General features: G+C 54.5%; 4 protein-coding genes across 4 annotated transcripts; 1 reads left to right on the forward strand and 3 right to left on the reverse strand.

The window, feature by feature from the left end:
- Positions 1-132: 132 nt before the first annotated feature.
- GUITHDRAFT_145572 (hypothetical protein) lies at positions 133-960 on the reverse strand (the record flags this gene model as incomplete). Its single annotated transcript, XM_005823533.1, has 1 exon — positions 133-960. A coding segment is annotated over one exon (828 nt), but the record flags the coding sequence as incomplete, so codon positions are not given.
- A 1,104-nt stretch (positions 961-2,064) lies between these two features.
- Positions 2,065-3,135, reverse strand: GUITHDRAFT_117158 (hypothetical protein; the record flags this gene model as incomplete). The annotated part of the gene is made up of 1 exon (XM_005823534.1): positions 2,065-3,135. One exon carries the CDS (start codon positions 3,133-3,135, stop codon positions 2,065-2,067), a length of 1,071 nt encoding a protein of 356 aa, XP_005823591.1.
- Positions 3,136-6,697: 3,562 nt separating this feature from the next.
- Positions 6,698-6,886, reverse strand: GUITHDRAFT_78756 (hypothetical protein; the record flags this gene model as incomplete). Its single annotated transcript, XM_005823535.1, has 1 exon — positions 6,698-6,886. A coding segment is annotated over one exon (189 nt), but the record flags the coding sequence as incomplete, so codon positions are not given.
- Positions 6,887-8,528: 1,642 nt separating this feature from the next.
- On the forward strand, positions 8,529-9,542 carry GUITHDRAFT_46709 (hypothetical protein; the record flags this gene model as incomplete). Its single annotated transcript, XM_005823536.1, has 2 exons — positions 8,529-9,408; positions 9,469-9,542. Coding segments are annotated over 2 exons (954 nt in total), but the record flags the coding sequence as incomplete, so codon positions are not given.
- Between the last annotated feature and the right edge of the window lie 4,049 nt (positions 9,543-13,591).

A 13,591-nucleotide genomic window follows, 5' to 3' on the forward strand; every position in this document is an offset into this window, starting at 1 on the left:
AATCTCACTCTCTTACTCTTTCCACGTTTTATCCCGCCTCCTCTTCCCTCCTCCCCTCTTCCCTTTCGCTGTGTCGTCCACCTCTCCCTGTCCCTTCCCTCCCCTCCCCTCCCTCCCTCCCTCCTCTCTTACCGCTTCCAGCTTCACTGTACAAATGCTGCTGGCCAGAGACACCGTCACATCTCGCACAGCTGGGCTCCTCTTCAGCCCCTGCTCGATCCTCCTCACGCATGCCCCACACGTGATCCCTTCGACTTGGAAGCGCCTCCTCTCTTCAGGGCAAGTCGAGCCGAGCAGGCAGACAGGGCTTGCCAGATGCTCCTCCAGCGTCTTGAGCAGAAGACTCTTGTCAAGGGAGGACGACGAGCTGATGGTGACGGTGCGGGTGTGACGGTTGATGTCATAGCCAGTCACTTTCAAGGGAGGATGGAAGGAGGAGGAAAAGGAGGAGAGGGAAGAGTCGGTCGAGGAGGGAGGAAGACGAACGGGGAAGGAGGAAGACTGGAGGCAGGATAGAAGCTTGTTCAACTTGATCACCACATCCTCCGATCTCAGATCTGGAACGTAAAACGTAGCAGAGCAAACGTCACTATGCTCCTTCTGACTGTCGGAAGTCCGTTCCGTCTGTTCCATTCCTCGATGCTCTCCTCCTCCTCCCCCTCCTCCTCCTCCTCCTCCTCCTCCTCCACTCATTGCCCCGGCCCCGGCCCCTCCTTCTACCCCCTCTACTGCCGTGCATCCGTACCCCGCCGCTATCACCGCTCCTACAAGCTCCGACGTCGCTCCTCCTTCCACGTACGCCCTACCCCCTTCCAGCTCCACCCGCACCTCCTTCACGCCATCGATAACTCGCAGCGCCTTCTCCACCCGCCCGACGCACTTCCTGCATGTCATACCCTCAACGATGAGCCGTGCAGGCATTGCCTTAGAGTTTCTCTCACTCTCCTCCTCCAGGGCCATCACATTCTGTGAAAGCGTTTAGCTGAACTTGTCGATGACCTGCAGACCTGAAGCGTCACATGCTTGCAACCTTCACCACATCTTCAGAGCTCTCCTCTGTTCTGCTCTGCCATGAACGTTCCTCTCCTCTCTCTCCTTAAGCTTCAACTCTCTCTCTCTCTCTCTCTCGATCTCGATCTCGATCTCGATCTTTCTTTTTCTTCCCCTGCCTGAGGCCCCTTGCATGTTGTACATCGACCAACCAAAAGCTAGAACCTTGGCTCACGTCCCTTACCGTTACATGACGGTTACAATCCTGTGGATCCGAGCCTGAGGGGCCGACCGTGGCGGCACAGTGGCCGGGCCGGGCCGTGACCGTCACTGAGGCTCACTGATCCCGGCGCTGCGGCGGCGCCCCCGGTGGCCGGGCCCGGCGGGCTCAAGCTGGCCGGGCGGCGGCCGCGACCTCATCGAGTCACCGAGTCGTCTCGACCTTTCAAGTACCGTACTGTTGGAGTGCGGCAGTGCCCATGTTGACTTTTTCTGAACGATTTTGGAACTTCGGAACTTTTGCCAAAAAAATCTCAAGCAATTTCGTGGTTTTTACAGTTGTTATAGTGCAGAGCGCTGGTCACGGTACCGGTACGGCATCATGTGTTACCGCTGATCTCCCCGAGTCCCGCCGGCCGGCCCGGGCTCCCGGCCTAGCCTGGTACCAAGGCATAAGAACAGACACTCTTAGCTTGTGTCTTGTATCTAAGAAAGACCCTCGACCCATCTTGTTAGTGTTTCATTCAACGAATTATTTCATCCCATTGCCATACTCTAGACCATTTTCGAAAACTTCACCTTGTGACAAGGCATCTTTCTTCGACAGTGAGAAGCTCTTTGTGTAGAACGAGTTCCCCTCTTGAAGCTTCAACGAGTTCCTGTGGTCTCTTGAGTACGATTGAGAGAGGATCTCTTTTCGCATTAGCTTCCTTCTCTTCTGCACGTTCCCTTCTATGAATGAGAACTTCTCATGGAAGCATCTCAAATCCGAAGAGATTCTCTCGAGATCCAGAACAATTGGTGCATTGTGCAAATTTGCCATCTCATCAATGATCTCTTCTGGACACTTCCCGCTCACGAGCTCAGTTTGATATCGGTCTGCTTTTCAGCCGAGGCGATCGCAAGTCCTTTCAAGGCCTTCATCACACTGTCAATATTGTCGCTGTTCCATCCAGCGATTCCGACCTTGCTTGCGAAATGCAGTTGAAGTTTGGTGTACCTGAACATGACCAGCCGTAGCATGCAACCGAACCCAGCCTTGGAGAGGAGGCCACTCTTGCTCGACAGACCAGCGTACTCGACAAACGCATACCAATCCTTCAGCTCGAAGATGACGGGAGGCATCAGCCTCATCTCGCGGAATGCTGACTGAAGCTCCTTGAAAGACATCGACTCCTGATCATGCGTTTCATCCATGCAGTTCCCCTTAGAAACACATACAGCTTTCCACAGTTTGCCCAGCCGGACCTCCAGGTCTTCAAGGTCGACGCTGTCCAGTAGCTGTTCGACAAGAGACTTCAAGCCAAATACGCTTCTCTGGACATACATGACATTGGGGTCTTCATAGGGTCGTAGATTCACTCCAGTGTTGTTGCTCGGCGAAGAGCAAAACTTATCCACAAGCACGCAGATCACGATGTTGACCAGAGTGAAAGTGATGATCAACTGATAGCTCACAAAGAAAATACCAACACCCGCAGGATTTCCTGTCTGTATAAACAATTGTCGAACAATATCAGACCAACCATCGCCTGTCATAAATTGCCACAAAGTGAACATTGCTCGGAAAAACGTGCCAAAGTCTTCTACAGTGTAGGAAGCAAAAAAGTTGACGCACATCATGGCGTAAATTGAGGCAATCAGAAACAACAAAAGATATGCATTGGCCATCGCTGGTATCGCTTCAAAGATTGACTCTACAATCCTTTTCAAGCTTGGCACGCGCTTGAAAAGTCGGAAGACACGAAAGGTACGCATCAATTTCAAACTGTTTGAACCAGGAAAATTTCCAGCAGCTATCGAGAGAATTCCAAAGAAAACGACAATGAAATCAAAGTGATTCCAAGGATCCCTGAAGAAGTCTCGGAAAAGGTTTGCAAACAAGTTGATGGAGAGTTCAAAGGCAAAGATCAATGTGAAAGACATGTCACAGAAATCTAGAAAGTCCAAAAAGCTTGGAGGTAGCTGAGAGCTGATTATGTTTATCCCGAAATTAAAACAAATGAAGGCAGCAACAACAAGCTGGAACTGAGGCTTCATATAAAAGTATCTCACTTTCCACCTCAGAAAACCAAGGCGATTAACATGGCACATTTGAGAAGCTGTTTCATACTTCAAGGCTCTTCGAAGACATTCAACCCAAAAGTCTCTCTCTTCCTTTGTCTGACATTTGAATTTGAGCGGTTGTCCTCGGAAATGACCGAACGCACTAGTAAGAAGAACAAACTCCTCATCCCCTGCCTGCAGGGCACTTACAGAATGAAGAGCTCGTCTCGATAGTGTTCTTCCTGGGAAGAGATTAGCATGTTCAGATTCAAACAATTTTGATAGGTCGTCAACATGCTCAGATTCGTGCAAGGAGGTTTGTCGTAGAAACGCATTGAACTTGTACTTAACATCCTCGTGGGCTTGCTCAGCACAAAGCGAAGTAGCAACGCCTATGATATCCCCGTAGGACACGATCAAAGGAAGTGCTTCGTTCAATCTAGCAGAGACTTTCAAGCCTTCGCCGTTAAGCTGCACTAATCGGTGCGAGTATGAATATGTACATCTCATCCATTCCTTGCAGTGCAGTTTTAGCCATCCCTCTGTTCTGACCTCCTTTAGAGGCCTTCCATCTTCAAAGAACTGACGAGTGTTGTTCCAAGCCTCAGAGAAATGTCGCCTTGTCGATAGTAATCGTGGCGTTTCATTCAGTTGGTGGTCAGCCTTCAACTTCCTGCAAGCATAAAAAAGTGCCATGTTCGAGAACTGACGATGCAGGCACCGCGACAGTACTTTTATGATAGCATGGAGTTGTCAGAACCCTTGAGAAGAACTATCCAACTACACATGTCAACAAGAAAAAGGCGTCAAGGTGTCTTCTATGCTCACGCTCTTGCTGTAAAGTTTGCATCATCATCCTGCAGTCCAAGCAAAGGTAGCATCATGAATGCATTGACGTGATATCACCCATGACCCTTACAGCTTCATGATCACAATATAATGATTCTCACTCATCACATCATGGATGTCTGCAGATAAGTTCCCTTCCTATGTGAAGCATGGTCCTGCGCATCTTGCCCGGTGGTTCAACCATGCATCTCATTTGCAATGACACATGCCGTGCTCGATTAGGTCCTTCTCACATTCACCACCCTCCTGTATCTCCCTGTCACCACCCCCTCCCCGGCATTACTTCGAACCGTGATCTACCCTACACCCCACCCTGGGCCTAGCCCCCACCCCTACGGTGATTTTTTGAGGCCCCAATCTCCAGGGTGGGTCCATCCACCACCCCTCCCTCCTCATGTATAGACTTCTTTGATCCCACCACCCGGTCCTTACACATATCCCCTATCTCCCCTAGAAATTTCTATCTCCGAACCCACCCCCTGCAAACCTTTTTTCCCCGTCTTTACTACACTGCCTGAAGATCACGAAGGGCTTGAAGGAATGCCGCTACCCCCACCCCCACCCTCACCTCCACCCCCACCCCCTCCCATTTTCACGACTGACCCCCCCTCGACTCCGAGGCTCATTTTGGGAATTTCCGAGCCTCACCCTCACCGCCCCTACCACTGTCAAGTACCCACGGGTCCTACTAGGCTGTATTCAGAAAGAGTTTTCGACCAACTGCAGGGCACTAGGCTACATATAGTACCCCCCCCCCCTAGGCCTCGAAGCAACCGTCTGCCAGGTGTCGTCCCGGTCACTACTAGCAGCAAAAAAAAGCAGCAGCTCACCACCCTACCCCATGAGGTCTCAGCCCTTCTTAGCACCGTCAAGTACGGAGTGTTCGGAGTGATGACTCCCCTGCCCTGGCACGGGCCCGGCCAAGTTTCTGCCAGGCTGGTCAGTGACCCGGCTGTGGTCAGTGGAGTCAGAGTTTACTCTGAAAGTTGAATAAGTTACTTCAAGCCGGGCTCAAAGTTACTAAAAGTTAGGTTGAAAATCAATGTGTGACAACACTGTGACACTGTGATCGGACAGCCTGTCCGAACAAGTTTCCTGGTGAGTCCGAGTCACCGCGCGGCCCGGCCCCCGCGGCCGCCGGGGCACCCGGAGCCACGGCACTGTGGCAGGCCTGCCAGGCTTCGGCCCGTGCAGTGCGGCCCAGCGGCGGGGCCCGGGGTCCGGCGGGCCGCCATTCAACGGTTCCAACGATACTTGGCAAGGTTAATCGATACTTACCGTACTACGGTACCGTGGCTTGAGTGGCGACATTGATAACAAGTGGCTCATCTTTCCGAGCGGCGGCCCTGCCAAATTACAGTATTTACGTTAGCCAGGGACCGTGACGTTCCGATCACTTTAGTTGATCATCCGATGATCGGCTGCAACAAATCTTCCGACAAGGCTTCGGAAAGTTCCATTTTTAGTTAAATCACCCGGCCAAGATGGCATCATGTTTCGAGGCCTCCCAAAATTCAGTTGATACTGAAGTAATCCTAATAACGACAGACAAGCTCTCGTTCTGCGTTAGACCATGATCTTTGTGGGGTATGCCCACCTCACAATACAGGCCCCTGAGATCCATGCGCAATCCTTTCAAGAGGATCAGCCTTGCTTCTGTGCAAATGAGCCTTCTGGCTACCGACGCCGGAGTTTGCAAGAGACCTGATATCATTGTGTCAGTCACGTGGAAGAGGGGCGCCATTGAGCTGACCTCGGGTTTGCTGTCGACCCGTACATGGAATGGTACTGCTTGTCGTAGTTGTCCCTCTTCCGCTCGCCATCTCTTGATGTTTCGTAGGCAGTTCGCGGAGCACTTGCACCTTAGCAAGAAATACGTGAGAAGGCGCAGGGAGGCAACAGGAGACGAAGATAAATCTTACTTGCGAGTCGACGCTCAAGCGCACTCATGTGCTCTTGTCCCTGCAGGATTGTGACTACTTTCGAGTGACGTGGGACAACAGAATGCACTTACAGGTCGTTTGTGTCGCTTCCATTCTTCATCGTCAGAATGATCGCGTGTATCTCGCTTCCTCTTCTTGTCCTTTTTCTCGGCTTTCAGTCTTTTCTTCTCCTGCTTGTGGGCCTTTTTCAACTCTTTCTTCAGCTTCTTGTCACTTTTGCCCTTGTGATCGGTCGACGAGTTCCATTCACCTGCTTCAATGCTTGCCAGCAATGCAGCATGATCAGTGTCGTCATCCTTATGGCCGTGATTGCCGCCTGAGAGGTGATTCTGAAGGATCTCGTTGATATTTTGCGTTCCCTCCTGTCGTTCGTGGGTTTGCGTTTCAAGACTTGCTTGCAGGTTCTCCACTTTAATGGGAGCAAACCCAAGACCTTCAACTCTTTCGCCAAAGGATTCGCTGGCAATGCCATCTGCGATGGTACCAGCTTCTGCATTGCCTTTCTTGAACAGCTTGTTCTTCTCCGCTCTTTCCAGGGCCACTTCGGGTCTTTCCATAGGTTTTTCACCAAGGAGTTGCGCCATCAGGTCATTTTCTCGTGATTTCACCATGTCGATTTCCGTTTTCCCGGACTTCTTCAGATCTACCTTCGTTTCATTGACGTACCAGTTAAGATCCTTGAACTTTTGCCATCTTCCCGCTGCTGCCTTCACAGAGTGACCTAGATAGTTTTGAGCTTGAAAGACGGTGTCTCCATGTTTCTCCTTGATCTCGGACCAGTCAAATTGGTCCTTTCCTCCTCGAGTTCCTCCTCGAGCAGGACCATTGTAGATCGCCATGAGCGTATCCTTGTTCTAGGTACAGATTTATTCCCTACCACTCCTTCCGATCTAGCAACGAGCAGAACCACACGGTATCTGCATGAAAGCGATCAGCTGGAGAAGCTTACACTTCAAAACAAACAAGCATTTTTTTCTATTCAACCCATCCCCTTGCTCCCTTCTCAATCTCTCCCCTATTACCTCCCCCACTCATCCCAATCGCCACACCGCCGTTGGTTCCCACTACCTGGCTGCCACCCTGCCTCTTCCGCCCCACATTCCCTTTATCCTTTGCCCATGCGCCTCCATCTCTATTCCCCCCTTCAGTCGCGATCCTTCACGCCCTCTATCCTTCTCCCGCTTCCTTCCTTCAGCTCCTCTCCTCTCCTTGTCCTCCCCGTGCATCAGCCGCCTGCTCCTGCTTCCCCAAAACTTCCCTTTGGTTTCTTTGCTCAAAGTTAAGTTAAAATTCAGTACGAGATCATTTGACCATCATGAGTCAACTGAGAGTCGGAGAGCCTCCGGGCGGCCCTCGGAGACCCCGGCTGAGAGACTCGAGAGCCTCGGAGACCCAATCATGGGCCTGCCAACTGCTGTCCCCCAAACTTAACTGATACCTTCACTTAACTGCGCGCAGGACCATTCCCCCGCGCCACTAGGCTTCAATCAGGGCCACTGCAATGGGGCCCGGCCGGTACGACTCCGATTGCCGGGCCCGGGGCCTTCCGGCGGGGCCCCTGAGCCTCCGACGCAGCGGGCCGGGCGACCGGCCGGCGGGGGGAAACCGTTGAACAGTCTTTACTCAAAGTTAAGTTAAAGATCAGTACGAGGACAATCAGGAGAGACGAGGAGGCTTGACCCAGACACTGTCGCACAGGCCAAACGGCGAGAAGAGAAAAGACAGCGAGAACCAAACCCAATCCTGCCGACTGCTGTCCCCCAAACTTAACGTTGAACAGTCACGGTTAGATTAGAATTTTCACTCAATTGTAAGCAAAATCTTTGGGTACCGTACATTGTAGGTAAAATCAACCAACGGGCGGCGGCGGTACCGAGTAAAGAAAGAAAGTTTACCGTGGAGTACGCCCGGCGACAATGTCAACGGTTTTCAACGGTCACAAAGAAGGGGTAGTACCCCACCACCTTACCTAAAGTACCCCCATGTCCTACGACAAGAGTACTTTACAAATTTGACTGAATGATTTTGATATCATCAAGTGACGGTAGCAGTAGCGTAGCGGCACAATGCCGCCGGCCTCGCGAGCAGACGTGATGACGTGAGTGACTGAGCACTTAGACAGTGGATGAGACCAAGAGCAAGCACCCGTGATAGCATCGCTCAATGCTGGACTATCGTGAGAGACAAGCCTTCGCGCTTGTGAGCAAGAAGTACATTGAACGAGTATCTCAAAGCTGGATTTGAAGCAGTGCTCATTTTTGAAACAGCTCATTCATACTGCTACAGCACATCGAGATCTCTGTTGCCATTAGGACTCTTGTCTATCCCATGATGCTTCCTAGTCCCAGGCTTCTTCTTGCAGCCGTAGTCTTCCTGCTCTCCTTTCCATCCCCGGCCCTTTCAGTGCAATGCGGTTCCTGCAACTTCATTGTCACCTCAGGCGTCCTGACAAGGGAGGGCGACTGTCCTACCGACTGCTTGAACCTCGGGCTGACGTACATGTCGATCTCCAGCATCGTGCCAGGAACGTTCAACAACCTGACCTCGCTGGTCGGAGTCTATCTTCAATCGAACCGCTTGCAAAACATCACGTCAGAGCAACTGGCGGGGCTGCAGGGGCTCAAGTACCTGGATCTGTCTTACAACCAGATATCGTATGTGCCGGCAGGAGCTTTGTACAACTTAGGGGGACTTGTTGGTCTTAGCTTCCAAGGAAATATGCTGGTGAACATCTCTTCGGACATGTTCTCCGAGCAACACGTTCTGATGTATCTTGATCTTTCATACAATCGCATCTCGAACATTGCTTCAGGTGCCTTCAACAGTCTTTCGTCCCTCTATTCCCTCGCCTTGAACGGAAACAGCTTGTCAAGCATATCGTCAGACACGGTCAAAGGACTAGGGAGTATCTCATATCTGACCCTGGACTCCAACAAGATCACAAGCATAGCTTCTGGAACCTTCAGCAACCAAGTCTACCTTGCTAGCCTTAGTCTAAACGGGAACAACCTCACTAGCATCTCTTATGATACCTTCAAAGGACTATCGAGACTCAGTTCACTTTACCTTGGCAACAACAGGATCTCCAGCATTGCTCCTGGAACCTTCAGCAGCCTGACGTATCTGTACACCCTCGATCTGCACGGGAACAGCCTCACTAGCATCTCTTCTGACACTTTCCAAGGACTAGCAAGACTGACATATTTGAACACATCCTTCAATCAATTCTCAAACATTGCTCCCGGGGCCTTCAGTAACCTGACGTCTCTGAACTCCCTGGACATCTCCATGAACAACCTCTCGAACATCTCTCCCCTCACCTTCGCAGGGCTCTCATCACTACAGTACCTGTTTCAGTGGAGTTGCAAGGTTTCGTCTGTAGCTCCAGGCTCCTTCGCCGGCTCTCCACTCCTGAAGATAGTCGATCTGTCGTCGAACAGACTGACCACCATCGAGGCAGGCGTCTTCAACTCTCTCAGCAGCCTTTCCTCCCTCTCCTTGGGAAGCAACCAGATCAGCTGCGTGGCTCCTGGGGCCTTCAACCCCCAGCTGCAAGCAGGTCTTCGAGTCAACATGTGGTACAACCCTCTTCCTTGCTTGGAGCCCTCGGTCGTCCCGCTCGTGACGCCTCTGATCCCTCCATGCACCGCCGACACGCGATGCTCGATGAACGCGACAGTCAAGGCCATCCAGCTGGTCGAGCTGCTCAAGGTCATGTACGAGGCTCTAGACGTGGCCGGAGCGGGTCAGGTGTGCGTGAGAGACATCGCGGGGGCGGCGGGGAACCTGAGCTCGTACTACCTCGCTACCTCGGGCAGGGTGGAGCTATCGCAAGACTGGGTGAGCGGCTTGTTACGGTCGTTCGTGGCTGAGGCGGGGGCGGAGGGGCAAGTGACGTCGAGGAGGCTCTTGCTGGGCATTGTGGGGGGGGTGACGCCGGAGTGGAGCCCGGAAGAGAGCGTGGGCGACCTGATGCTGCGAGTGTCAGCCGTGTTGATCAGCATGGCAGACTCAGACAAGGATGGCAGGGCGGGAGGGCGGGAGCTGGAGGGGACGTTTGGGATCCAAGGCGGACTGCTGGATGTGGTAAGGAGAGCTTGAGGGGGAGGCAGAGGACTGACGAGGAGGGGGAGGTCAGGTGATGCAGGTAGCCGCCAAGAAGAACGGGCAGCCTGTCGGGCAGGTAGGAGCGTCAGAGCTGGCGTACCTGCTGGAGTCAGCGACGGCGTACATGCGGGGCGAGAAGCTGCCGCGGGACCTGGACGGGATGACGAGGGAGATGGTGCTTGTGCTGGTGAGGCTGGCGGATGCCAACGGAGACGAGGCGATCTCGATGCAGGAGGGGAGGATGATCGGCATACCAGGTCCAGCTCTCGCCGAGGTGAGTGAGGTGGTGGGGTAGAGGAGGGGGTCGTGAGGCCGGTTGAGCAGGTGGACGGGGACGGGAACGGCGTGGTGACCGCCGAGGAGATGATGGACGCCAAGCGACGGATGCTCAACAGCCTGGCGACGTCGTCAGGCTACGTGCACGTGCGAGACAAGGCAGCGAAGATCTACTTGACGTCTGTGTGGACGACAGGGAACCTGACGATGCTGCTGCAGCCGTCTTGGTTCTTCCCTAGGCGGGCGGTCGATGCCCCGGCGGTGGAGCAGTGCGGGTCAAGCGGCTCTGCGGCAGGAGGGTCGACAGGCTCTGGAGCGGAGACGTGGAGCTACGGGGACCTCGGGGAGGAGATGGTTGAGCTGATAGGGCCTGGCTGCTCGTTCGCAGACTTTGTGAGGTACGGGCTCGCGTTGGGACCCTACGCAGAGCAGCAGGCGACATGCAGCTCGATACTGCCATGGACGCTTGCTCCTCTGCTCGTGACCTCGCTCGATCGGAACCTCGACGGAGGGCTGTCGATGGACGAGACGATCTGCTTGGGGAGCGCGGTCTTCCTGGACATCTCCAAGGGGTCCTGGCGGATAGAGGGGCAGATGCTGGAGGCCTATCTGCTCCGCACGGGTCAGGTGGGAGGCCCGGTAAGCAACGGGAGCGACTTCGCCTTCTTCCGGATGCTGTTCGGGGAGCGACTGGACCCGTCCTTGAACAGCTCTGCCATCTTCCCGCACATCGTGCTGCCGGACCCGAGCAGCGCTGAGCTGAGCGCGAGCTTCTTGCTGGGGCTGGGGATGCCGGGAGGGCGATACCAGGAGCTGTTCTGCGGCTCGTTGCCATGCGTCGGGAACGAGAGCCTGTCGGGGCTCAACCTCACGGCGCTGCAGAGGCTGCATGCTTCAGCGGTGTCGGCCTACTGCTCGGGCAGCTGGCTCATGCAGTACAGACGCTCAGCCGGGAGCTCGTCGTGCTTCGCAAGCTTGATCGACACGCGATGGGCCGTGACTAGCGTAGCGTGCGCGTACCAGGCTGTCAACCCAGCGGACGGGAGCGTGACGGTGAGGATGACACGGGCGGACGGGTATCGGATCGAGGACGTGGTGAGGGTGTCTAGCCATCCTGGCTACGGATCTGATCCGGGGAGGTATGACGTGGCGCTGTGCGAGCTCGGGGCTGCGTCGCTAGGGAGGCCTGTGGAGCTCTACGACGGGACGATGGTGCAGGCGATGGAGTGCAGGAGCATGGAGCTCGTCGTGGGCAGCCCGTTGAGCATGATGCCGGTCCTGTGCGATCCGAGCCCGGGCATCCTGCAGGACCTGAGGCTGTCAGACCCGTCGCGGCCCTCGTGTCCGGCTCCATGCAACCCGCCCGTCGCGATGCCCAAGATGGCGGCAGGGACAGCGATGGTGGTGCGAGACGGGAGGAGCCCGGGGAGGGAGTGGCTGTACGGGTACGTGTCGGAGTCGAGCAGCGGAGGGCAGACGTGGATGGGGGTGAGGGAGGTGCTGGAGTGGATCTTGAGCGGGGACGGGGTGGGGAGACACGGGGCGAAGGTGATGCGGGTGAGGGTGACGTCGCTGGTGCTTCCGGCGGGAGGGTCGCTGAGAGTGTCGGCGGGTCACCGGGGGGCGATGGAGGTGGTGGAGGAGCCCTGCAGGGAGGAAGTAGTCTACACGGACGGGGGGACGGGGTCGATGAGGCTGGAGCTGCTGAGCTCGTGCGGGCTGTGTGGGAAGGTGGAGGTGAAGGTGAGAGGGGAGGAGGAGGGAGGGGCTGTAGGGCTGACCGGGTGGGAGGTGCAGGCGGAGGTGGAGGTGCTGTCTTGCAGGGAAGCTCAGCGCAGCACGGGCGTGTGTCCTGAGGGATGCGCGCAAGGATACAACAGGACAGGGACGGGGGCTGTGTGCGAGGTAGAGCTGCTGCTGGGAGGGGAGAGAGGCTGACTCGTCCTGTCAGGATCCTCAATGCAATGTAATCATGCCGGCTAGTCGTGCTATAGAGCTCATCAAGCAGAACAAGGCGAGACGAGGTGAGAGGTCGGCAGGAGGCGACGGCAGTGGGTGACGGATGGAGCAGGCGGGGTGAGGGCGAGGGATCCGCGGTATCACTCGTGGGTGTGTCTCAAGGACTGGGACGAGGAGGAGATGCTGTCTTGCGGGATCGACCGCAACGAGTGGGCGTGCTTCAGGTGGGCAAGGGAGAGGGAGGGCGGGAAGGAGGGAGGGGGAGGAGAGGGGAGGAGGCAGAGGGATGGAGGGGCAGCAGGGGGAAGGGGCTGACAGAGAGTTGGGGCATGGCAGGTACCTGAAGGAGAGCATGGAGCTGGAGTTTTACGGGCTGAACAGTCGGGTTCGTCTAGTACAGGAGGGATGAGGGCAGTAGGAGGGGCAGTCCCCTCATGGTTGCTGGCGGAGGAGGAGGATTGATACATCTATTTAACATCCTACTATTTCAAGTGACGCGTCAAAACTGTTGCAATGATACAACCTCGTACACAAGTTTCTCGCAAGGGAGTAACTGCTGAATGGCACATGGCACCTAGGTGGACCAGACGATCATGTCCTGACATGCAACATCTTTCAAGAACAACCTTGTGCAGCACCAATGATGGGTCTGTGAAATTTCTCAACATTCATCCTCGCGATCGAGGACAGGGAAGAAAGAAATGCTGCTGTCTTCACTCCAACGCCCATGAATCTGTACCAGTGTTCCCTAAGCTGCGAAGCAAGCAATCGATTACACTCTGAGACAAGAGCCTTGCATCAGGTCTTGTTCTCTTGGAAGTGAATGCCCTTGACCTGATTCTCTATTTACATGGGAACAACAACACTTTGTTTGAATACTGATCCTTCAAGCAAACAGTCTCGGCAACCATTGACCCCCAGCTGTATTTGTGCAGTTTGTCCTTTGCTGGGGCTCCTGTCTCAGTCAGTCTAGGGCATTCACTCTTGACATGTCCCACTTTCTTGCAATAAAAGCACTTTGTTTTCTTCTTGTCAAACTTGTTCGCTCGAGACCCTGCAGCGGTCAAGGACCGCACCTTCGTGGGAGGTGACTTCACTAGAAACACCTTCAAGTCTGTTTCATCAGCTTGCGTCTCGTCTTCGTCCAAGTACTCCGCCCAAGTATACAAGTCTGAAAGGTGTTTGCCGAACGCCTCCATCGA

This window comes from Guillardia theta, assembly GCF_000315625.1.
Source record: "Guillardia theta CCMP2712 unplaced genomic scaffold GUITHscaffold_106, whole genome shotgun sequence".
NCBI classification, from domain to species: Eukaryota; class Cryptophyceae; order Pyrenomonadales; family Geminigeraceae; genus Guillardia; species Guillardia theta.